Source organism: Glycine max, chromosome 19 (assembly GCF_000004515.6).
Source record: "Glycine max cultivar Williams 82 chromosome 19, Glycine_max_v4.0, whole genome shotgun sequence".
In the NCBI taxonomy this organism is placed as follows: domain Eukaryota; kingdom Viridiplantae; phylum Streptophyta; class Magnoliopsida; order Fabales; family Fabaceae; genus Glycine; species Glycine max.
In genome coordinates this window covers 29,583,251-29,609,497 of record NC_038255.2, presented here as the reverse complement: position 1 = coordinate 29,609,497, position 26,247 = coordinate 29,583,251, and the positions used below count along the sequence as shown (strand labels likewise).

At 35.3% G+C, this 26,247-nt stretch overlaps 2 protein-coding genes and 1 non-coding gene across 7 annotated transcripts; 1 reads left to right on the top strand and 2 right to left on the bottom strand.

The window, feature by feature from the left end:
- The first annotated feature begins 942 nt into the window (after nt 1–942).
- On the top strand, nt 943–15,888 carry LOC106797257 (uncharacterized). 5 transcript variants are annotated; one of them, XR_005890112.1, is made up of 7 exons: nt 943–1,247; nt 2,016–2,063; nt 2,166–2,252; nt 9,362–9,442; nt 11,934–12,103; nt 13,445–13,723; nt 13,859–15,888. XR_005890112.1 is itself a non-coding variant. In XM_041012998.1 (6 exons), the coding sequence occupies exons 4-6, from the start codon at nt 12,079–12,081 to the stop codon at nt 13,891–13,893; spliced, it is 339 nt and encodes a 112-aa protein (XP_040868932.1). In that variant the 5' UTR covers nt 943–1,247; nt 2,166–2,252; nt 9,362–9,442; nt 11,934–12,078; the 3' UTR covers nt 13,894–15,888. The 5 variants fall into 5 exon arrangements, 3 of the variants coding, with proteins under 3 accessions (XP_040868932.1, XP_040868931.1, XP_040868933.1); XR_001386477.3 differs by having other exon boundaries at nt 2,016–2,072; XM_041012998.1 differs by lacking the exon at nt 2,016–2,063.
- Nucleotides 15,889–16,337: 449 nt separating this feature from the next.
- On the bottom strand, nt 16,338–20,633 carry LOC100815377 (succinate dehydrogenase [ubiquinone] iron-sulfur subunit 2, mitochondrial). The gene is made up of 2 exons (XM_003553843.5): nt 18,767–20,633; nt 16,338–16,633 (listed from the first exon to the last, which is right to left on the bottom strand). Exons 1-2 carry the CDS (start codon nt 19,426–19,428, stop codon nt 16,462–16,464), a joined length of 834 nt encoding a protein of 277 aa, XP_003553891.1. The 5' UTR covers nt 19,429–20,633; the 3' UTR covers nt 16,338–16,461.
- Nucleotides 20,634–23,830: 3,197 nt separating this feature from the next.
- LOC113000568 (small nucleolar RNA R71) lies at nt 23,831–23,937 on the bottom strand. Its single transcript, XR_003265901.1, has one exon. It is a non-coding gene; the product is annotated as a small nucleolar RNA R71 (small nucleolar RNA).
- Between the last annotated feature and the right edge of the window lie 2,310 nt (nt 23,938–26,247).

The following is a 26,247-nucleotide window of genomic DNA, read 5'->3' as shown; positions in this document are numbered from 1 at the left end:
TTATAACTCTCTATGTGAATTCTGCTTGCAGCTGATGGCGCAAATTCTGCTCCATAGGACTCTTCATTCCACTATCTATGAAGTCGATAAGCTCCAAATTGGTGGAGGCAACTTTTTAACCAAGGTAAGCTTTCTTAAACTTCTCTCTATTTTTATTTTTATTTGGTTGGTTGGTTGTACACGGTTAGATTTTCTTTTGTAGTTAGTTAAATTAATTCTTAATTAATTTAGCAAATTAGTTTATTGATAATCTTGCAATGGTATCAGTGCTGGCTTTGTCACTGCCAGAGAATAAACCTAACTAACCTTCATACGTTAATTTCATGAATGGCTAATTAACTTACCAATGGATCCCTCATCCCTCTACCCTTTTTGCTAGTAGATCCTCTGAGTCTCTGTTCTGTTTCATTCTTTCAAACAAGAACATCTGCTTTTCAGCTGTGTTGTGATCTCTCACTTCTAGCTTTTTAACTTTGCAAGTGTTTTAGAATTTCTTGAATGGTGGTAATTGCCGAGTTAGTTGGAACTTGGAAGGGTAAGAGGTTGGATAGATAATTTACTACTATTTTTTTGTTTGTAAAAAAATAAAAATTAAGAGGTTTGTTTTATGAGTATAAATTAAAGATACTAAATTTACGATCACTCACCTATATTATAACCGTATGCGTCTGCATTATTCTTTCAATCAGCATCTTCAGAAAATTTAATGAATACATTATACATATACCTGCTTTCTCATTGGGATAACTATTTATATAATTATGAAATTTTTGTGTAATAAGAAAACACAGCCGGATAGAAAAAGAAAAATATGTAGCAAGATTAATTACGTCATTAAAAAGATAAAAGGAAAAGAGATAATTAAACATATTAAAACGATAATATAACTCTTCTCAGTTCTCAATGGTTATGACTTATGATGATGTGCTATAACCCCTTTGTGAATCCCTTTTGCCACTAAACAATTATATTGTTACAAAAAGATTTTCTGATATTCAGTAGAATCAATTCTCTATTGGACTATGTCACTTTGTATAATCAATATCCACCATAGCAAAATTGCGTGTCTTGATCTCTTTTTCTGGGTTTTCTAGAATTTATGATTGAAAATCGTATCTCCTGATTGCAACATTATATAATTTATTTATTCTTTTTGAAATTTAGTCACTTATCCTGAATGCTGTAACCGTGGGCTCCGGTGCTGGCAACTTTACTACTCTAAATGAAATTGGAATCACATCTTCATGGTAAGTCCAATCTGAAATCTTTCTTCGTTTCACTGTGATGTCTATATATTCTTTAATTTGTTCTATATTCATAAAGAATACTGCCTATATAGTACTATATATATCTCTGTGATTCATTCGAAATTAGGAGACTGTTGACTTAATTAGTCTCACCCTTTCAAAGAAGCCAAACCAATTACAAAGAAGCCAAACCCCAGAACTTGATCTCCCTCCAACATAGTGCTTGTTAGGCGAACACAAGATAAAGAAACGTAAGTTATGTTTAGATAAAAGTTAGAAAAATAATTTTTTAATCACCAGAAACTAAAAATAAGTACAATAAATTTATAATAATTCACTCATTATGTTACATTAGCTAACTAATCTAGATTTTCTTGATAGGAAAATACTTTTAAGAATTCCAATACATATTTCAAATATTAATGTATGAAATAAATAAAAAATATTGCTTTGGGAATAAAAGTATTTTCAATTTTTTGGGACAAAAATCATCTAAACATGTACTTACTTGTACTTAGCTGCTATATATTCTTGTCCACCCACCAAAGGCAATGAGGAAATTCCAACAAAACAATAACTAAAGAAAAAATAAAATGTTGTAGAGAGTTTATTTTTCTTAGAAACTTAGAACCAAGTAATTAAGACACTAACACACAAACTGCTTAATCGCTGCAAAGGCCAAACCAAATGAGATGATATTTTATAGAGCTCTTGTTTTGCAACTTGGACTAGAATAATTGGTTATGACGAGTGTGAGTTTGTGTGAAGCCAAGGAGCAAGGCCTGAAAAGTGAAACATACTTTCACAAGGGAAAAGGTTGGTGTGGTACGTGTCTTATAAGGCAAAGGTTGATCTATTCATAACTTTTATATTCCTATGACTATTTCACTAATGTCACTTAATGCTTGTGCATTCCAGCTCTTCACAACTATCACTGTCAATGAACCTGCTCCTGGTTTGAAGGCTATTTTTAGCTTCAAAGTTCCTGACCAAAGGTCTGGAAAGGTAAGAGATACTCAACCATTTTGCATAACAATCTTGATAAATCTAATGGATGCCTTGGTTAAAGTGGATGATAAGCTACTTTTGTTTGCATAGCTTGTACAATAATTAACTTTCAGTTTTATAAGTTGGAGTTGACAATATGTTAGGCATGAGCAACTGTGCATCTTAGAACATGTTTGGCATGATCTGTGATCCTCTTGCATTGTTGTCTATATATACCTTGGGGTCAAAGTCATTTCATGCTTGGGACTCAATGCGAGAAGTATAGTCTCTATTTGTGCTTTGTTGCCAAATCTCTAACTTTAATTTGAGCAAAGACTTCCTTTTGTTGCCATATAAGTTTCAAACATTTCACATTTAAAAAATTTAAAAATTGTCTGCAACCAATTAGAGTGGCTGGTTTAATTTTAGTGGCAAACTCTGCTATACAATATTTTGACATAGAATACCAGCAAGCAATTTAGTTAGGTAGGGTGTTGGTTTAATTTTTTTATTTAATATTTTTAAAAAGACCTTTCATAAAAATTAGTTCTTATAATTTAATTATATTTTAAGACATGTCAGAATTTATAGAGTAAATTTTTATATTACTGAAACTAGTTTTCCCATCCAAATATCTAATGAAGGAATAACTACAAGTTATTTAGGAAGGAAAATTATATTTAATTTTTCTACTAAACCAATCTCCAGAAATAACATATCGTCTTCTAGATTTTCTGGTTGATTTTCCCCACTGTTGGTATTTTCAGAATCACTTTCTTCCTCAAGCTAAGAAAGAATGATTTGATGAATGTCTTGTTGTTGACGAAGTTCTTTTACTTCTCTTTTTAGATTGTTTATCTCTGTTTGAAGATCTTGGATAGTCGTTGGTTTGGTTGAAGAATTTTCTAATCTCTTGAATATGTTACTTACATCAAACTTGTTGTTTGTAATAAAATCTTTTTGTCTAGGTTTTACCCCTCTCTCTCTCTCTCTCTCTCTCTCTCTCTCTATATATATATATATATATATATATATATATATATATATATATATATATATATATATATATATATATATATATATATATATATCATTACAAAAACTCGTATTCAATTTCTCATAATATATTTATTTTCATAAGTGATCATGTTTTTATTTTAGTATAACCCGTGTTGTGTCTTCTGTGAAGGTAGCATTCTTCTTCTTGCTTTCTTTACTTCACTTGTTATTTCTATAGAGACCAATATAGTTCAGTTGACTTGAGTAACATCTAATCAAATTAATTACTCATCCATTCCTATATTTACTTACATCACACACACACACACACACACACACACACACACACACACATATATATATATATCCAATTTCTTTACTGCACCTTAAATTCTAAAGGTATCTATTGCATTATTTGTATTTTTTTGATATGTCACTTTTATATATTACACGTGAATAACATTTTTCTGAGAATAAGAGTATACAAATATAGAAAGATGAAAATCCACATTGATGATTGTACCAAATACCCCACTCTATGTTGTACTCTACTGTCCCGCTTTTATCATAATTTCTTGTGATTATTACAAATCTTATCTTGTCTGTTAAAAAAAATATAGTAGTATATTTTTTAATCATCATAATCAATATATTTTTTTATACATTGTGTTATGGAAGTGATGAAGAATAAACAAGAACAACAACAATAGATGCAACAGAACAGAAATATCATACACACAGATTGAAGCAGAATTGAAAGAGAGAGAAAAGAGAGAAAGAACACACAAACAGATTTACGTGGTTCACCTTGAGTAAGGCTACATCCACGGGAGGGAAAAACAGAAAGCTTTTTATTATGGTTGCAGTATACAAGTGGAAGCTTATCCTATATAGAAAAATACAGGGCATCCTTGCCTTATATAGGCAGAGGACAAAACAGAAAAAATAACAGAATAAACTTCCATATGGATTTAGGTCACAGTCCAACAATTCACCACCTTGAACTAACATCCATATAGGACATAAATTTCACCCTCCAAACACACATGATTTTAACCCCAACAATCTACATTGAGCAAGCTTAAGCAGTGATCAAACTTGTTCTTTGGAACTGGCTTTGTGAACATATCAGCAGGATTGTGCAGAGTGCTGATCTTATGAACTTTGATTCTTCTCTCTGACCGAATGAAGTGATATCTAACATCTATATGCTTGGTTCTATCATGATGAACTTGATCCTTGGCCAAGCATATAGCACTAAGGCTGTCACAGTAGATGTTAGCATATTCTTGATTAATTCTGAGATCATTTATCAGACCTCTCAGCCAAATTCCTTCCTTTGCAGCTTCAGTAAGAACCATATATTCAGCCTCAGTAGTTGAGAGGGCAACAGAAGGTTGAAGTGTTGCCTTCCAACTCACCAAGCAGCCCCAAGGGTGTAAACATACCTTGTTAAAGACCTTCTCTTGACCAGATCAGCAACAAAATTGCATCAGAATAGCCAGTGAGACAACAATTTGAGTGAGATCCATAGATCAAACCTAAATCTGTAGTCCCTTTAAGATATCTGAAAATTCTCTTCACAGCCTTCTAATGTTCCTTCTGAGGTTGGTTTAAGAACCTACTAACCATGCTAACAACATAAGCAAGGTCAAGTCTGGTGCAAACCATGGCATACATGAGACTGCCAACAACACTTGAGTATTGAACCTTTGACATATAGTCCTGATCAGCTTGAGCTTGAACCTTTATCAGAGCAGACAACTTCTCTTTTTCTAAAAGGGGAGTAATAATAGGTTTAGAATCAACCATTCCAAACCTCACAAGTATCTTCTGAATGTAATCCTTTTGAGACAAAAATAGCCTTTTCTGAGTTTTGTCCCTATAGATATCCATTCCTAAGATTTTCTTTGCAGCCCCTAGATCTTTCATATCAAATTCACCACTCAGGAGGATCTTCAGATTTTGTATATCACATATGCTTTTTGCTGCAATAAGCATGTCATCTACATAGAGTAGAAGATAGATCATTAATCCATCCTCCACCTTGTTGTGATAAACACAGCAGTCATAGAGACTTCTCTTGAATCCTTGGTTGGTGATAAAGCTGTCAAAACTCATGTACCATTGCCAAACCCTTCAGGCTGTTTCATTAGAATATTTTCTTCCAATCTTCCATGGAGAAAAGCAGTCTTGACATCAAGTTGTTCAAGTTCCATATCTGGTTTGCCACTATAGCAAGCAGAACCCTGATGGATGTATGTCAGACCACATGTGAAAAGATTTCGTTGAAATCTACTCCTTCTTTCTGGCTGAATCCCTTGGCAACTAACCTAGCCTTGTATCTTATTCCTTCCTTTTCTGAAAGACCAGGTTTCCTCTTGAATATCCACTTGCAACCTACCACATGTCTTCCTTTAGGTAGTTCAACAAGTTTCCAGGTCTGATTCTTATACAAAGATTCAATTTCCTATTTCATAGCTAACAACCAATTTTCAGCTTCAGTATGATTGGTAGCTTCTTTGTAGGTGGCAGGTTCATTTGAATCTATTTCTTCAGCTGCATGTAATGCATAGGCAGCCATGTCTTCAAAACAATATCTTTCAGGAGGTTTAGTGACCCTTTTTGGTCTCTGATTGATTCCAGAATTGAGCTGTGGAGGATCAGGTTCAGCAACCAAATGAGACTCATTTGCACTGAAATCTTCTAATTTCCCACCTTCTTGAAGAACCATAGGAGATGTTTCGGAATGACCCCCTTTTTCTGAGTCTTTGGTTGTAGATTCTACATCCTTTTCTTGAGGAGAGTGGCAGCTCTGTGTTCCAGCAATTGGAACCTCAAGCTTGGGATGAAATAGATGTGATTCATCAAAAATTACATCTCTGCTGAGAAGAACTTTCTTTTCGAATGGTGACTAGATCATATAGTCTTTCACCCCATCACCATAACCCATGAACATACCCTTTCTTGATTTAGGTACCAGTTTTCCTTCATTGACATGATAATAAGCATTGCAGCCAAATACTCTTAGGTTTGAGTAGTTTGCTGTTTTGCCATTCTAGATTTTAATAGGAGTTTTAAGTCCTATAGCAGTAGAGGGTATTCTATTGATCAGAAAGCAAGCTGTATTGATAGCTTCTCCCCAAAAACTTCTGTTGAGACCAGCATTGGACAATAGACATCTTGTTCTTTCCAGGAGTGTTCTATTCATTCTTTCAGCAACTCCATTTTGCTGAGGAGTGTTCCTAACAGTAAGCTGTCTAACAATCCCTTCATCTCTGCAGAATTTGTTAAATTCCGTTGAGCAAAACTCCAAGCCATTATCAGTTCTGAGTCTTTTAACTTTCCTTTCAGTTTTTTTTTCAATCAATGCTTTCCATTCTTTAAAGCATTTGAAACCTTGACTCTTTTGACTCATGATGTAGATCCATGCCATCCTTTAGTAGTCATCAATTATGGACAGAAAATACCTTCCACCACCTAGTGAAGGTACTCTTCCAGGCCCTCAACAATCAGCATGAATGTAATCAAGAGTTCCTTTGGTGGTGTGAATTGCTTTAGGAAATTTAATCCTATGCTGCTTGCCGAAAACACAATGCTCACATAATTTAAGTTCATCTAGTTTTTGATTTCCCAACAGCTGCTATTTTTGAAGTATCAACATACCTTTTTCACTCATATGACCTAGCCTCATGTGCCACAATTGAGTTAAGTCAGGTATGCTCTTATTTGATCTTGATGCAACAACTACTAGACCATCATCAATACATGTTGTACCTTGAAGTATATAAAGATTACCCTTCTTTATACCCTTCATCACCATTGTAGAGCCTTTCTGAATTTTCATGACCCCATTTTTAGTGTTGCATTTGAACCCTTTTCCATCCATAATACCTATGGAGATTAGATTCTTCTTCAGCTCTGGAACATGCCTAACTTTAGTGAGTGTTCGGATAATTCCATCATGCATCTTGATTTTTATTGAGCCAATTCCAACTATCTTGCATGAGACATCATTTCCCATGAAGACATTTCCACCCGATTTCTCTTCATAGGTGTCAAACTAGGTTTTGTTAGGACGCATATGAAAGGAACAACCAGAGTTTAATATCCATTGATTTTCAGAATGTTGGTGATGATCAACAACTCAGAGAACAAGCTCATTTTTAGATGTGGAACCTTCCTTGGCAACAACAGTAGATGGTTTGCCCTTTTTCTTGGGACAATCTTTCTTCCAATGACCTAGCTCCTTGCAGTAGTTACAGATATCCTTTGGATTGACATGAGTCTTCTTCTTTCCTTTAAACACCTTTTTCTTGATGTTCTTGTTAGAGTTAGAGGCAACTAGACCTAATCCATTTGATTCTTCAGAATTTCTAGGTGCTTTAGATCAAAGTTCCTTTGAGTATAAGCTAGATTTCACCTCCTCCATGGTGACACATTCCTTACCAACACTAAGAGAATTGACAAAGCTCTCATATGATGGTGGTAGAGAGGCTAACAGAATCATGGCAGCATCTTCATCCTCTATCTTAACATCTATATCTCTTAATTCCATCAAAATAGAATTCAATTCATCAAGATGATCTTTAAGAGATGTACCTTCTTTCATGTGTAAACCAAATAGACGCCTCTTCAAGAAGAGCTTGTTGCAGATTGACTTAGTCATATACAACTTTTCCAACTTAAGCCATAAGCCACTTGCAGTTTCTTCATTTGCAACTTCATATAAAACTTCATCAGACAAGGAAAGCAAGATTAGTGAGTGAGCCTTTTCTTCTTGTTCTGCAAGTTCTTCAGTCTTTGAAATAGAGGCCTTTTCTTTTGATTCAAAAGCCACTTCTTTCTTCACAGATGCAGAAGCAACAGGAGCCCAAACACGTTGTTCCTTCAACAAAGAACGCATCTTGATGCGCCACAGATTGAAGTTGTTCTTTCCATTGAATTTCTCAATCCTGATTGTGTTTGACATGATTTCTTGAATGTTCTTGATCACAAAGAAGTAGCGAAAGAACCAGAAACAAGACTCCCACAACTTGATCTTTATATTCAGACGAGAATCTTGAATTCCCTTGATCGCAACTTGAGCTCTGGATACTAGTTTGTTGTGGAAGTGATGAAGAACAAACAAGAACAGCAGCAGTAGATGCAGCAGAACAGAAATATCATACACACAGATTGAAGCAGAATTGAAAGGGAGAGAAAAGAGAGAAAGAACACACAAACAGATTTACGTGGTTCACCTTGAGTAAGGTTACATCCACGAGAGGGAAAAACAGAAAGCTTTTTATTATGGTTGCAGTATACAAGTGGAAGCTTATCCTATATAGAAAAATACAGGGCATCCTTTCCTTATATGCAGAGGGCAAAACAGAAAAAATAACAGAATAAACTTCCATATGGATATAGGTCACAGCCCAACACATTGTGTTTTCTTTTATATTTATTTTTAATTTAACTTAATAATCTATTTTTTTGAATTTATGAATTTGAGTATTTCGTTAATTGCACCCGTGTTAATTCAATTTTTGACGTTAAATAATATAAATAAAAAATAATTGTTAAATTATCGATGACAAATAATAAAAATGAAAAACAAATTAAATAAATTCTTTATAAAATAGAATTTCCAATGCTTGATGAGGGCATTCATTATGGGGAGGGCATTCATTGTATTTTGACAAGTTTCTGTGTGATTGGGCTTCTTCCATGCTTGATGATGAAGGATTTGTTAGTTCTTTTGATGCCCCTTTGATTATGCTTGTGGGCTACTTTTTGCAACATGCTTCAAAATGAAAATGAATTTTGTGTTAGGTTTAAAGCTATTGATTCATAAGTGAGTCCTAATTGTTTTATGATGCTTTGGATAAACAATGCTACTGGCTGGAGAACAAATATGTGCAGGAATTATATTTAAAAAGCTGTTTATAGTTTGCTTGAAAGATCTAGTAAAAAATTGAATTGAGTCTCTCAATTCTTTGATAGTTTAGAATACTATGTATTTTTAAAAAAATATTATAATTCAAATAATGTGAATTAAGGGTTTATATCTTTCATTTATTTTATTTTCTTAATTCAGTTTTCCCACACTCGAGTGAGCTTCATTTGTAATATGTATTTTTTCACAGAACTTGGTCTTGAATTACGACTGAAGGACAATATCCAGGGAAAAACAAGAAATTGGGAGACGGTGTGACAGAATCTCTGAAGTTAGTTTTGTTGATTGCTATGTCTTTTCATTTAATTTCATATTTTTTCCTGGATACATATTTCTTAGTTTTCCTGTTATTCAGGGAAAAGAAATTATTTCTGGTCCTTATTTGAATGAGATGCAAATTTACTGGTATCTCAGTTTGACTTAGAATGATCAATGGTTTTGCAAAGATTGCAAAAGAAATGTTGATGTTGAGTCTTCCTCAACATAGTTCACTTAAGTTGTATCTAGACATAAATTACTTAATAAGCATCTTTGATGCTATGTTGCGTCATTGCCTAATATTCTGTTTGTTGTAAAAGGCTGTATTGAATCATCCTTTTGTCATCTACAAAAATAAGAAAACTTAAACCTATGTGTTTCCCTCATTTATATATAGCTTGTTTTATATGTAGCTTGTTTTAATGATGTCATTTATTTATTTACTACTTTCATTGTTGAATTTTGACTGGAATTTATAATGTAATTAGTCTCATACAAGACATTAGGTTCAATTATATTTGAATATTGTTATTGTCAACAAAATAAAAAAAATTAATAATTCTACATCGATTATACAGAAAACTGATGTAAAATGCTTCAACAGGTTATACAGAAAACTGATGTAGAATGCTTTACCATGGGTAGCATTCAACTACATTTGACCGTCACGCCCGATGTAGAATGCTGACAATTCTACATTGGTTATTAGCAAAACCGATGTAGAAAGTGAATCATTCTACATCGATTTTTGTAATAACCAATGTAGAATGATCACATTCTGTCCAATCGTCGTAGTAGAGCGACTATGTTTCAACATCGCTGGCTATAATGACACGTCAAAACCGATGTAGAAAGACACTTTTAACCGATGTAGAAAGCCTGCTTTGTAGTAGTGAGACTCAATCCTCACTTCAAACACCCAGACCACCTGGAAGGTTTAGAGTAATGTTACAATCCCAAAAGTGTGATTGTGGTGAATATCAGGTTAAACACTTACCGTCTTCTCATGTCATGACTGCATGTAAATCTGTCAATGTTGATCCCATGAACTATGTGCCGATGTTATTCACTTTACAACATATTTTGCACGTCTACGAGATCTTTTGGATCAATGTGGCAAGAATATGAACGAAATCAGTGGGGTCCTCATCCAAGAAGAAAGAGGACTGCAAAGGGTCTTCCCATTTCAATTTGCATTCCTACTTAGATGGACGAAGAAGAAAATGAACACAGGAAAATAGAAAAAAATGTAGAATTTTCCGACAACATCATAACAGAAACAATTGTCTTATCATATCTCCATATTAAGTTTTTCCTTAGCCAAGTGTAATTGTTTAAGTATTTTATTGATAATGCAATATAATGTTCTTCTATAAATAAATTATTAAACAAAAAGTCTTCTCATTTTTAATTAAATCTAATGACATAAACAAACAAATTATATTTAGTAATATAATTATATTAAAAATAATTATATTAGAAAATTCAGATTTTAAATAAAAATATTCACCTAAAAAATATGTTAAGTAAATTAAATAACAAAATAAAAATAATTATATTTAATAATATCATTTTCTTTAAAAGAATTAAAAATAAAATTATAAAATTTAATTTAATAAATAAGTAATTTTAAAACCAATTAAAAAATTATATAATATAATATTTATATTTTATAATATTTTAAATTAAAAAAAAAACAAAAAGGAGAGAGAAAGTCACAAATAATGTATATTGAGACTTAAATTGCAAAGTAATGTACATGAAAAAAAGCAGAAGAGAGGAGATGTATTTACGGAGAAAAAAAACTCGCCATTGTGCCTTATGGCAGTGCTATGGCGGGCCTCCCTTCACATATTGGCTATGGCTGTTGGCAAACTGCCACGCTTTTCTGCAATGGTGGCACCATGGCCGTTATTTAACAACACTTGTTTTTGTATAATTGTATTCATATATAAGTGATGTGTTGACGTTTAGTTGACAATTACTTTAAGTAAGAGTTAATACTGAGCAGGCGAGCACAGAAGTTGTCCATGTTAATTGATGAATTGATCATGACTATTTGTATTATCATCCAGTGTAGAGGATATTGTTATATTGTTATTCTCAATGCTACACGATTAGCAGGCCTAGCTGATGGCTGAAAAATTTCCACCTTTTGAAAATTTATAGCTCACTTTTGGACTTCAATGTGAGCTTATGTCATAATTTTGCACTATCATGAATACTAGGGCTGCCTGGTATTTTTCATCATCATTGCCAAGAAAGAAGCTTTAAGCTGCGAATTCATAATATTAAATTTTCCTCCGAACAGGGTTAAAATAATTTAAAGTCTCTCGGTGGGGTGATATAGATACTGCTAGCCTCCCCTTCAATATGATTATATGTCCCTTAAATTGCCATTGGAAATACTTAAATAATCTCAATTTGAAGCTGCATATTCTGTTTAATATAGTTATGGATGTTTAGAAGTGTCATTACTGCTAATGCAGTTTGATTTATTGCAGCAAACGGATGGCATAAGGCCCTTCACAATGCCTCTTATGGGACTTGCTTGCACGGCCTTGGAAAGAGTTCCACTCACAAGGAGCAAAGTTATTGAGAATTTGATGAAGAAATTTAATCAAGATTTAGTATTTTGTCGTGCACCTGATGACAATGAGCGGCTATGTACATGGTATGGTATTGATTGATAGCTTGGTATGTCTTTACATGTCTGATCTCAGCTAATTAAATTATGATTTCCTCATATAAATATTTGTTGAGTACATTAGAATTTTTTGAGTTGAATTGAAGTCATCATCTTTAGATTATATTGTAAAAACCATTTTCATAGAGCTCTTTTAATTGATGGTTTTCGGAGTGTGGATTTTTCTGTAGTGCAATTATTTGAATTTTATAACTTAGGCTGCATTTATTGCAATGGAAATAAATAATAATGATATCTTCCCGCCTAATATGATCATGAACTTCAAGTCTTGTTGAATAATCTGCATTATTGTAGTTGCAGGAATGATTTTCTTTAATACAAGCATCTAAGCTTCTTTTTTTTTTTTCTTTCTTTTAAGCTTAAATGTAATTTTGGTCCTCCTATTTTTTAAAATTCGCAATTTTGGTTCCTCTATTTTAAAATAGAGACATTTTGTCTCCCTATTTTTTAAAATCCACAATTTTAGTCCTCCTATTATAAAATAAAGACATTTAGTCTCTCACTTTTGTAAAATTTACAATTTTAGTCCTTCTGTTAAACTAAAAACATTGACCGTTAAAAGATTAACATTGAGTATGACGTAGATTAAACAAATGATCTCGAGTCATGTCACTAAATTGAGCCACATTAGGTTAAACAAATAATTTGTAATTTTGGTCGTTCCAATAGTCACTTTTTGAATTTGATGGAAGGACCAAAATTACAAATTTTATAAAATTTGGAGGACCGAATGTCTCTATTTTAAGATATAAGACTAAAATTAGGGATTTTAAAAAATAGGAGGACTTAATAAATCTATTTTAAAATAAAGAACCAAAATTGTAGATTTTAAAAAATAAAGGAACCAAAATTACATTTAAATCTTTTTTATCAGTGTCACAGCTAGTTTAGGTCAGTATGTAAATAGAAATTTCACTGTGACCATTTCTTTTTCATTTATCATTGGGTTGGTATTGTTGTGATTATATATATTTGGCAAGCTGTATTCATGTTTCACTCTCCTGTGGAAGCTGTTCAGAGACATAGTGCATTGTTAAGAGTATATTTTAGCTTTGCCTACCTAGAATGATTGTTAATTTTTTTGTGCAATGCTCATGTTAACTCAACCTGGGGTCCCATACTTGGACCCTAATCCTGGTAAAGGGTGAGGGTTGTAACAGGCCCTTGACACCCAACACATAACTTGTTGAAACCCCAAACATGAATGTTTTTGTTGATCAAAGTTATCTGGGTTACGTTAAGAAACATCTCATTGATTTTTGAGTAATAAGATGTACGGATTTGAATATCAAAATTCTATCTTTGCAGATCGCCAGGTGGAGAAAATTGATCCATTGCTTCGTTGGGTGGAGTCAGAATTTGGCTTTAAGCCAGTTGTTTACTCCAGCTTTTTTGGTGAAAAGCAGGAAGATGGTCTTCTAACGGCTATTGAGAACCTTCTAAAGAAAACAGATGATTGTGAATTGGCAGCAATTGATGCTATTGCAGCATCAGCACATTCGTTAACTTTAGCTATTGGAATGGTGCAGGGGAAATTGCAAATTGAGGAAGCAATTGAACTTATTAGACTTGAAGAGGATTTCTCAGGTACATACTTACATGACTATCACTATAATCATAACCTGATTCATAATCTTCTCTCTATAATGTGCTTAAATATTGAAGTACGGGACTTAATCTTGACATGATCTGCGAAATAAAAGTCTTGATTCTCTGTTTCAGGTGAACAGGTGGGGCCTCGTAGAAGGTGGTCATGATGTGGATATTGCTGATCTAAGGGTGCAGGTTTCATCAGCAATTGTATTTCTTGGTTTGTCAAGATGCATATAGGTTTTTTAACATCCTTTCGTGTTTGCATTACCATCCTAAGAACTAGCTATCAGGCTAGACTAGAATAGGAAACCAGGGGTTGTTGTAATATCCAGATCTTTCCAGAGGCAATATATATTCTTGGGTACGCATAATTTGCTTTGTAGATGAGTTTTATTATGGTTACAGTTTTATCATGAGTTGAAGCATTATCAACATGACCTTACAAGGGCCTGATTTGTCCTGGAATAACAGGTAAAATTCTTTGTACAAGTGTTTACTTTCAGCTTCATTGTTCATCGGAAACAAATTTGTGGGTTGTGGATTAGAAGATGATTACGAAATATGCTGTGGAGACTCATCATAATTTAACACCGGTAACCTAGGATGATTTGAAATTGTTAGATTTCAGCTTAAAATCATTTGTTATTAAGTAAAGTTGTTCAGCGGATATATAAACTATATCTAGAGAGTTAACAAGTGTGCCTAATAAATAGGTAATTGATCAAGATGGACTATAGGCTCTATTATTGTGTTAGATATTATTTCTAAAATCAATTGACATTAATATAAGTTGTATCGAGAAAGTTAAGACAAACAATGTGGGACTTTCTAATAGAAATATTTTGAGCATGATTTTTGAGATTGAATGTGATTTATAAAAGGAAATTTTTTGGTACAATTTGAATAATTACTTGCAACATTTTTTATGATTTTATATTTGTTTTATGTATTGAATTCTTCACTCAGCCTATTTCATTCTGCGCTGTTCTTTTACTAACAAACTTTGCGGTTGTATGAAAATGTAATTATTTTTCCTCTTTCTTCGTATTGGCTAAAGAGCTGGTATTGTACTAGAAGAGTTAAAGTCAATGGGAATCCTCTGAATACTTTGGATGAGAATAAGTGGTGTGAAGAATGCAGTCCTTTGATTCTGTAAATAGATTGTGCCGGTAAGCGCCGAAGAAATAACCCTCAAGTTAAATTGAATATAAGATACTTGATTAACTGTAATCCTTACTGCTAGTGTCAAGTATTTTTTTTTTCCGGAAATATTAGTTGTTAATTGTTAGTATTTTGTTAGTGTTAAGTATACACGTGGCTTTTAAGGATCTTTCTGACAGCATAGAACACAAAGTGGAGGGCTGTTTGGTGATGTCACAGCTACAACATGCTGTGTCGCTGTCATTGTTGCATCCTGTAGAAACATTATTTGTCTACCTTGTAAGGATTTAGGAAATCTGCAAATTCTGTAATTGTCATCCTAAGAATTTGGGCCAAACTATTTATCATTGCTAAATAAAAGTGGCACGAAAGGTCTATTACAAGCTTATACTTTTCACTGCATTACCTGTTATAGTCACATTAAGATGGTTGGATACCCTGAGAAATCCTGAGAATTGAAAGGCGAGTGCTACCTTGAACATTAATGCCATGCTCAGAAGAAATCATGAAAATCATAAACCAAGCTACTGCCAACTACTTCATGATTGTGATGGTGATATTTTACTTGGTATGAGATTTGCTCAATGGTATGTGAAGTTTTTCTCAATAGTGTTATATCTGGTTCTCAACTGAAACTCTTTAATAAGAGAACTAAAGTTTTGATGTATGATATGTAAATCATTGAATCTCTTTCACAAGTTCATACTTTTTTATATAAGCTATGATTAGATGTACTGATCATTCTAAAGTTGTGTTAATTGTGAATACACATTTTCTGATTTTCATTATATTGCTACCCTATATAAATTGAAGATTCCTCATGACAATTCTATTAATCGGGCGTTTCAAATTCAATATTTTTAGTTTGATCAAGTCTCTTAATGTAATTTGGTTTAAATAGAACAGCTATGACCACCAAAACATGCACTCAACTACCATACTCCTAACATATAAGAACAACAACCATGAATTTTATTTTAATACATCTTTGTTTATGTCAATTCATGATTTGATACAAATAAAATTTAAAACTTCGATCAAATTAAACGCAATTCCTGATTTATAGTAATTTAGGAGGGTCCAACTCCAAGCTCCATATTGATCATCACCTTGATCAAGAATTTAACACGATTGGAAAGCATTAAAGCAACAAAATGGCTGTTTAGGTAGCATTGGGGGTGTTTCAAGTTCCCAATACATTTACATGCATATTACATAAAGGGACAGTTAACTCAGAAGAGAACTTTGAAATTTTTATTTAAGACAAAAAGAAACATGCGTGCCTCCCAGTTTCCAGTGCAAATCTTTTGGGGGGAAAAATCCAGGGAGTATTTAGCTTGTATATCTAAATCCAACATAGCTACAGCCAATTTTATGAGATGGGGTTCTGTTTGCTATTAACATTTATTTCAGAGAAACACAAGTCAATAAAAACTTAAAACCCAAGTTTTACAAAAGGGGCTCAGGTTTTATTAAGAATATAGCTAAATCATCCCCAACTACGAAGAAAATACAAAGTTGCAACATAAATGATCAAATGCAAACATCATCATGCCTCTAACAATAGGATTTTATGCTTTAGGCTGAAGTGACTTGATATGTGAGATTTGCTTTCCTGGGTTTAACCCCTTTGGGCAGGCTCGAGCACAGTTCAATATGGTGTGGCAGCGATAGAGCTTGAATTCATCATTAATGGCATCCAATCTCTCCTTAGTGTACTCATCACGACTGTCACTTATCCACCTGCAAATACCACCACAAACAATATCTCAGATTTGAATAACCCAATCATCAAGGTATCTATAACAGAGACACACTGCAGCAGATAATATGCAATGAATTCAATAAAAAAAAGTATCTTCTAATATGGAAACTTGCACTCATTCATTCTTAATGATCAAGATATGCCCCTCTCATTCACTTGCATTATTCACTAAAACTGTATTTCCTACAAATTAATGTAGGCACGAAGAACAGTGAGTTTATACATAATCATAATCATAATCAGTAAATATCAGGTATGGAGGCAAGATCTGAAGTAATTACTGACTTCCTTACATAATTCAGTAAATATCAGCCATCTTGGTTAAAAGAGTGACACTAAGAATGCAGAGGTATTGCACTTTGAAGAACAGTACAGGTATCATTCATTTGTCACATTCTTACTAGAAATACCATCTTGTTAATACTAGTGAATTCTGATCAATCCCCAAGCATTTAAATAAATCCTATAGAACTACTAAAACACCAACCATAAGGACACATGAAAAATGTCACTGGAGTATAATAAAATTTCAATCTAAAAAGCAAGCATAATGTTACAATCACGAACATAGAATTCAGCAAATAATGACACATGAAAAATGTCACTGGAGTATAATAAAATTTCAACCTAAAAAGCAAGCATAATGATACAATCACGAACATAGAATTCAGCAAATAGCATCAAAGAATGTATTAAAGATACAATCACAAACATAGAATTCTGCAAAGGGCTCTCTTATACTAGCTGAAGTACAAACTACAAAGCTAAGAACAGCAGAGCTGAGATATTATGCTAATATTAACCTAAGTAAATCAACAACACACCATGCATATATCATGGAAGGTGTGAACTATAATCCTTTCTCAACCCAAGGTTCAAATCTAATTATCATAAAAATACAACAAACACATAGAATCAACCAAATAGCGTACTCAGCATAAACCAACTAACTGACAAACAAAGCTAAAAACACATACATGCTCACATATTCCAAAACCAATTTCCTATCACCCTCAATTTCACCCAAGAAAATCAATGCAACACCACGGATATTACTAGAATCTTGGTGGTGAGCCACTAGCATTCAGGAAAAGGTTGGAGTCAAACGAAAATTTCATAAAGTTGGTCACTTACATAAAGGAAAAGGATAAAAAAAGACAACTGGAAAAATATATGACAGTTAAGAGTCAGTTTGAATAGACTACTGTTCAAGTACTTATAAAAGAAAAACAAAAATGAAAAAGAATTGAAGAGGTAAAATAAAGCAAACCTCTTGCACAACAAATGCACCTCAAATTTTTCAGAAGATCTCTTCTTTAACTTCCTCTATGAACTTCAAGAAGAGAAGTCCCTATTAACTTAACAGACCTCAACGGTCAACACTCTTGCCTTAGTAAAGTTCAGCAGTACAATTTCACAATTGAAAAAGTCCCATAAGCTAAAAGCCAATCCAAACAAGGACTAAGAAGATACCACTAAGGCAAAGAAAACGGTGTTCATGGAAACAAACAATATACCTCTTTATCACGCTAGATGCAGAAGTATCACACAAGAAACAAAAAATGTCAACACATGATTTTCAGATTTCCATAAAAACTCAACAAATGGTTATCACGACATCCTTGTTTCTTGTAACCTACTTCACACACATGTAGGAAAAAAAACTAATTGTTGTCACCGTATCACACAAACACGCCCAAATCACAAAACATGATAAAACTTTAATTATAATAAAAATCCAAAATTCCTATCCAATCAACAAAAACACACAGAACCGAACCGAATAGCATATCCCAATGACGTGATTTTTTTTTGGAACGAAAACCTTAGGTGAGTTGGGTCGGAGGCTCACGAGGACCAAGGCATACGCTCAAAGAGCGCTTACTGATGTTACTTAAAAGACCATCAACAAGGTCTGTTGGTCCACAAATCAGCAGGAGAAATCAAACACACATTCTGGCTGCTGTTGCTGTTGGGATATGAGTTCGTTACTTACAAACTGGAATGGACCGTGATAAAACTATAATAATATAAAAAAAAAAAAAAAAAGCCAAGCAACTGCGTCTAAATTTTGCGGTCAAAATAGAAGTGTGTAGTGAAGCGTTAGTTACCTATTAGCGTGGAGCAACGCGGCGGGACCGAGGTAGGACTCGGGGTTCCACCAGTAGCTGGGGCAGGACGTGCTACAGCAGGCGCACAGTATGCACTCGTACATCCCATCGAGTTTCTCCCTCTCCTTCTTGCTCTGTAGAATCTCCTTCCCCGGCTCCGGTGGGTTCTTCCTCTTGAGCCACGGCTCGATACTCTTGTACTGATTGTAGAAGTTCGTCATGTCGACGACGAGGTCCTTGATCACGAACATGTGTGGCAGAGGGGTGATCGTGGTGGCGGCGCCTTCGGAGGGGATCTTGGTGAGGCACGCGAGGCCGTTGCAACCGTCGATGTTCATGGCGCAGGAGCCGCAGATCCCCTCGCGGCACGAGCGGCGGAACGTGAGGCTCGGGTCGATCTCGTTCTTGATCTTGATGAGCGCGTCCAGGACCATGGGCCCGCACTCCTTTAGGTTGATCTGGTAGTCCTTGAGCTCGGGCTTTGAGGGGTTCTCCGGGCTCCAGCGGTAGATTTGGAAGGTTTTGAGGGTCGGGGTGCCGCGGGCCTTGGGCTCCACCTGCTGGGCCTGGGCCTCCGACGCGTGGGCCCGGAGGAGGGCCAGCTTGAACCCCGGCGAGGAGGGGAGCCTCTGCGCCGCCCTCTTCAGTAACCCTGTCGCCATCGAAGCGAGTGAAGAAGGATTGCGATTATATTATTTACCGAAATGGGTATTGGGGATTCTTCGGGAGTGTTGTGTTTGTGATGTGCGTTCTGCGTTTTTTTGTTTTATATATGAGGGATGGGTGGGTTGGTGAATTTGGAGGGGGAGTGAGGGTAGATTAGGAAGTTGATGTGTTTACGGGTCGTGAGTGATTTTTACTTAGGATTAGGAGTTTAGGACTAAGGAAAGTACGGGTGGTGGGTGACGTGGCAGGAGGGGAAGCGTTCGTGGATGGGTGTTACGTGGCATGTTTTGTGCTGCATTTAATTTTTTTTGCAGAGTATAAATGAAGGTGAGTGTTCACCATGAGCATACTGCCATGTTGGCTGAGCGCGGGTCGGATTCGGACCCAAAATCCTCAATCCATTGAAAACTGAAACTCATCACATCTTCTTTGCTGTCGACCGATTGCGCTCTTAGATTCATTGGGTTTCGGTTCTCAGGTTGGCAGGTGTTGGTGGGTGGGTTATTTTGGGTTAACAAAGCTTCTTCGTGCAAGTGAAACCATGGTGGTTGTCGCTGCGAGAATTAATGAAGACAAACCATGGGAGTCATAAGCACAACAAACACCTCAACCGGTAGCTTGTTGCATTCTTGTTGATTTGATGCGTTCCAGTGCTTCTCTTCTCTCTTTATCCGCAACGACATCACTGTCAGATTCTGGAGTTTAGGAGTTAAGAAGATATGAACTCTGGATTACAGCATGAACCGGAGACGAAGAGTTGGAGTCGTCGAAAACTCTCTACCTCAAGGTTTTAGTAGCATGTAAAACTGTGGTTTTTTTTTTTAATGGGTGTTTCTCTACTCTCTCACGTTTTCTCTGCCACTAAAAGCATAGGACTTAGCAGAGCCTGTACACCCTGAGAGAAAAAATAAGTGACACAATGAGTGTAACTTTCTTGAATGAAGCAAAGCATCATGTGCATTTTTTACGTACATATCACCACGGTCTGGTGCGGGTTTTAGCGGTTTTGATCTGATATATCCATTCTTAACCGAGTTTTTCACTTCATTTCTACCAAAGTTTGAAACCCACCGTCCGTTTCAATCAAATTAGGCTCGGGTAGTACAGGTTTCAGACGGATCCGGATTTCCAGCTCCACCCCTAATGTTCGGTCCTGTTGTGTATGATTGTATGATTAATTATGCTTAAGAAATGTTTGGCCAAATAAAACCATGGGCATGTCTATTTTTTTTAGTTATGTTTTTCTTCCTAAATATTTTTTATTTTTTATTTTTCATTTTCAGTCTTTAAATAAAATTTTGACTAGTGTTAATTCTTAAACTTTTGTGTTGTTAATATTTCTAGTTATTGTTGTGAAAATAGTCGTTAATTGATGACAGAATTACTTTTTTATACATTTTCTTATTTTTTTGGCAATTTAGAACTAACCAAAATTGTTACATAGTACAAATTAATTTCGTGTTTTTTCGAGGAAAACCAACACATTAATTTACTGTGACAAACTCAACTACAAACATCAAATACTACACATCACAAACACATCTTCTCCCCCAAATAAGCAAACATACAAACCTAGCCCCCTATCGATCCATTGAAGAAAACAACCAACCTTCACTACTAATTTACCCAACCAATTAATTAAACACACTAATTTACCCAACAAATCTATCTTCTTGATCCTCCTAATCTCGTCACACTCAAGTAGCTTGATGGCCTTATTGGCATCGTGAAGGCTGGTGATGTCAAGGGTGGTTTTGAGTATGGCCTCGTTGGAGATGGCAGTGACAAAGTCAACGTCAATGCTAGCATAACAGTCAAAGTTGGACCACGCTTACTGCAGTTCTTGAGGCCCAAGGGTAGATTGAGGTTCAACATCATCGGTAAAGTCGCATGGGCTCGTATGGTGAAGGGGAAGGCTATCTAGGAGACACACTTGTGAGCCACTGCATCTCACACTTTAGATCCCATTTTGTGTGCGCATAAAGAGGTAGATAAAGAAGTGTCGACGGTTGGAGAACAACGAAGGGAAGCGGGTTGGAAATTGCCATCGTCGAAGTACAGAAAGTATGGGGTGACTCATACTTTAGATCTATTTTTATGTTTTGATTGAATCTACTAAGTTTTGCAATATCTGTTACCAAAATCAAGGTTTTTTTTTTATTGATGCGTAAAATAAGTATGCATTAGGGCAAGTGTACCTAATAAACCCCATTTTGATCTTAATCTTCATCGGGTTTTTGGTGTTATTTTCATGATTATAAGCACATGGATTAATTATTTTCAGTCTAAATTGTGTTAAATTTGTGCAAACCCTATGAATCTTTAAAGGATTGAGAAAGAGCATAAAAGGGGAGCTAAAAGTTGATTTCTTGCATAAAGCATGCTCTGTGCTTAATCTATGCACAGAGGGTGCTTATTAGACTCTGTTTCGGATTTGGAACCACAACCCTCATGCACGAGGCATGCTTATTGACCAGCATTTTGAACTTGAAGCATGGTCCCGTGCTTAGCTAAGCATGGGCCATGCTTACTCATGGACAACCCTCCAAGTAGGAGGCATGCATATTAGTTTCTGCCCCTAACTTTAAGCATGACCCATTGCATACTTAAGCATGGGCCATGCTTACTCATGCACAACCCTCAAAGCACGAGGCATGCATATTGGTTAGCACTCTGAACTTTAAGCATGATCTTGTGCATACTTAAGCACGGGACATGCTTACCTTTGCGTGACAAAATTGACCTTTTTTCCTATAAATAGCTTAGGTTTTAATTGTAAAGGACCTTTTTCTTAATTTTAAAATTTTGTCTTTTATTTTGGAGCAATTGAGAATTCTTGAGGGGGCTATCGGTAGAAAACTGAGGAAGGAAAATTTGGGGTCATAGTCTATAAGAATTTTCGATCTCTTTTGTTCTCTATGCTATTTTGTATGTCATTTGGTTGTACTATGACCATAATTGGCTAAACCCCTAGAGCTTGGATTATGATTTAGTTGTAACCGTGTACTCTGATTCCATATTTTAATTTAGTTCTCCAATGATATTCAACTAATTGTATTGTTTTACTATTTTCTCTTTTACACTAGAATTGATCACTCTAATTCATAGTTAATTATGTATTAGTGTTCATCTACTTATGATTAACTAACCTGTAAAACAATAGAGTTCATGAAACTTGCATGATCAAATTGGTTCATGAATCTCCTTTTTATAAACCTCTCTTTTATTCATCCTTAACCCTAAATTAAATCCTAAATGACCAATTGAAAATTAATTTAGGGGGAAGAGTATTTTCAAATCTTGACCATAGGCTGATGATTAATTTAAAAGGCAATTGACGATTAATTATTAACTTAGGGTTCTTAATTAAAATTAGAATTAAGGGAAAATGGGTACATGCAAATTCATAATTCGGGCTTGTCTTCAATCGTTCATCTCTTCCTTAGATTTTATTGCTTAGTTTAATTTATATTTTTTTGTTACAATTGGTGAAACACTTTCAACACAAGATAAAACCCCCCATGATTATTTAGTTTTTGTAATTTGAATTCTTTAGGAACACAACTGGTCTCTAGAGTATGATATTTGGACTTTCGAGTCTACGATACTATTGCATAGGGTACACTTGCCCTTGTGCAAGTACTTATTTTACACATCAAGTTCCTAGCGTCGTTGCTGATGACTAGTTGTAGAGTTCTTGTATAATTTTAATTTGCATTAATTAAATAATTTTTGTTCATAATTGTTTTTGATTTCTTTTCTATAATTTTTCTTTTTTGTCTTTAAATTCTATTAATTGTTTTGTCTCCATTCCCACTAAATTTTTGTTCAATTACCTATTGTGTTTTAATCATTTCCCTTTGTTTGATAGTTTATGCTAACTCGATCTCAGAGGGTTGAAATTCCTGAGTACGACCCTGAGATTGAAAGAGCTCGTCACAAGAACAACAATGACACAAGGAAGAGAAGGATGGTTGAAGCAAATGCTGGAAACAGGGGTAATGGAGGAAATTGAAGTAATGAGGTTGACCCATGGGAGCCCACTTTGTAGGACTATTTCACCCCCCATGGTGGGAGTCACGTCCAGTATTTTGCTTCCTAACTTAAGGGAGAAAAACTACAAGTTGAGGCATGGGATGATCAACATGATTGAGGGGATGCAATTTCATGGCTTGCCATCTAAAGACTTTGTTCTTCATCTGAGGAAATTCCTAAGACTCACAAATACAGTAAGAAGCCTAGCTAATGCTCATGACTACATTAGATTGTATACTTTTCTATTCTCATTGGTGGCAAAGGCTGAAGATTGGTTCTATGACTTGCCAAATAGGAGCATTACCACTTGGGACCAATGCTCAATGCAACATCCATAAATCCTTTCCAGTGGTGAAGTCTAAGCAGCTAATAAGAGAAATTGGGAATTTTACCCAATATGAGCAAGAATCCTTATTTGAAGCCTAGGAGCAATTCAAGGAACTATAGAGAAGTTGTCCAAACCATGGTTACTCACCATAAAGACAAGTCCACATCTTCTATAGAGGACTATCACAACACAATGAGTCTTGAGTGGATGTTGTTGTAGGGAGAAACCTCATGCATAAGATGACTAATGCAACAGTGGACATTGGTAAAGCCATGGCTTCCAATGCCTATAATGGTACTAGCGATAAGAGGATCCTAAAGAGGCCTATGGGAGTTCATCAAGTGGTGGTCAATTCATCCATCTTAGCTCTTGACAAAAAGCTGGATGTTTTGACTAAGCAGATGGAGACATTAAGGAAGGCTCAAACTCAGAGGATCCCCATCCCCTGTTTGTGATCAGTGTGAGGAGACAGGACATATGATTGGAGCTTGCCCTTTTTCTCAGCCTTTGGAAGATGTGAACTATGCTGGAAGAAGGAGCAATAGTTATGATCCTTACTCCAACACATACAATTAGGGGGGAAAGACAACCCAAACTTGTCTTGCAAGAAGCAAAGATACTAGAGGCAAGGTCAGGGGTCAAAGCTAAAATGTGCGCAGGCCCCCTCCCGTATAAAATGAAAATCACAATACTTATAAGGGTAGTCAAAATCAAAATCAAAGGCCTGGGAAGGAGGAATGAAGGCCATCTATGTAGGAAATGACAATGGGGCACATGACTACGAGTGATGGGAGGATTAAATCCTTAGAATCAATAGTATCAAACCTTGTCACTCTTATGTCTCCAAGGGCTCAAGGTGCATTAACTTCATAAATTGAGACCAACTCCAAGAAGGATGTGAAAGTGGTCAGCATCAAGAGTGGGAAGCCCTATGCAAAGCTTAAGAAGACAACTCCACCACCACCAAAGAAGGAGGTTCTCACCAAGGAAAACCCAAAAAAAGTAAAGGAAACTTCTACTGAAGGTAGTTTGGAGAATGAAAAAGAAAATGAGGTACTAACACTTTATGAGGTAAGTATCCTTTACCTTCAAAGGATTAAAAATACACAGTAGGATAAGAAATTCTCTAGATTTTTGGAAATGATTAAAAAGTTGCATATCAACATTCCTTTTTTTTGAAACTATAGCTCAAATTCCAAAGCATGCTAAATTCTTAAAATAAATCATTTCCAACAAGCACAAATTAACAAAATTTGAGACTATTAGCCTATTTAAGGAATGTTATGCTATAGTACTGAGAAAGCTCCCCCCTGAGCTTAAGGATCTTAGGAGTTTTACCCTCCCTTGCACTGTAAGAAACTCTCACTTTGAGACATGTTTGTGTGATTTAGGGGAAAACATCAACTTAATGCCTTACTAAATTTTTAAGAAAATAGGCATGGGAGAAACACAACCCAGAAGCATCACCCTACAACTTGTTGACAAGTCTATTGTCTGTCCCAGGGGAGTAGTTAAGGATGTGTTGGTTAAAGAGGAAAAGTTCATCTTTCCAACTGATTTTGTGGTGCTAGACATGGAGGAGGATGAGGATATCCCGATCATATTGGGGCGTCCATTCATGAATACATGTGACATGGTCATAGAGGTTAGGCAAGGAAAGCTCACTCTAAGGATGGGTGAGGAGCAAGTTGTTTTTAAATTGTTTGATACTATTAAAAAGCCTACCTCTTTTTCTGCTTGTAATTTCATTTAGGCAAGAAATCCCATTGATGCTTTGATGGAAGCCTCATTCCTAAGTGTGGGGATGGAGGACCCCTGGAAAGAGTTTTTATTGGCGAGGACTTGGACTGGTAATTGAGTAGTGATGAAAAGGAAATACTGATGTTCCTCTAAGCTCAAAGAAATGCTAGACCAATGAGAAATCAAAGGTTTGAAGAGTTGGAAAGGAGTAGTAGGCCAAAGCCTAAACCCTCCATTGAGGAACCTCCTGTGTTGGGGTTGAACCCTTACCTTCCAGCTTAAAGTATGTTTTTCTTGAACTTTTCTTTCTTGGTTAGTTGTCATTGCCCCAACTTTGAATGAAATAGAAGATGAGAAACTTTTGAGGGTTTTAAGGGACAACAAGGAGGCCTTTAGGTGGACCATTCATGACATTAAGGATATTGACCCTACATCGTGCTCCCAAAGGATCCAAATGTGTAACGCCCTGAAATTTTGATAACTAAAAATAGATGTTTGATATTTTTCTTGTGTTATTTGATTACTTGATTAATTTGGATGAGTTGAAGTATTGTGTGAATTAGCCATGTGTGATTTGCTTGTAATGGATGTTGAGTTGTGTGGAGTTTTATTGACTTAGGTTGAAATTATGAGATTTCAAGTTTTACCTAAACCTGTTATGGTAAAACCTTGATCCTAGATTCATTAACCGTTGGATCACCTTCAAATTTAG

Excerpts from the sequence above, each read along its gene's own strand:
- LOC106797257 (XM_041012999.1), top strand. The coding sequence starts at position 12,079 with ATGACAATGAGCGGCTATGTACATG. Across the intron at positions 12,104-13,444 it reads AATGAGCGGCTATGTACATG|ATCGCCAGGTGGAGAAAATT; the intron begins GTATGGTATTGA and ends CTATCTTTGCAG. Across the intron at positions 13,724-13,858 it reads ACTTGAAGAGGATTTCTCAG|GTGAACAGGTGGGGCCTCGT; the intron begins GTACATACTTAC and ends TCTCTGTTTCAG.
- LOC100815377 (XM_003553843.5), bottom strand. The coding sequence starts at position 19,428 with ATGGCGACAGGGTTACTGAAGAGGGCGGCGCAGAGGCTCCCCTCCTCG. Across the intron at positions 16,634-18,766 it reads GCGTTGCTCCACGCTAATAG|GTGGATAAGTGACAGTCGTG; the intron begins GTAACTAACGCT and ends TGGTATTTGCAG.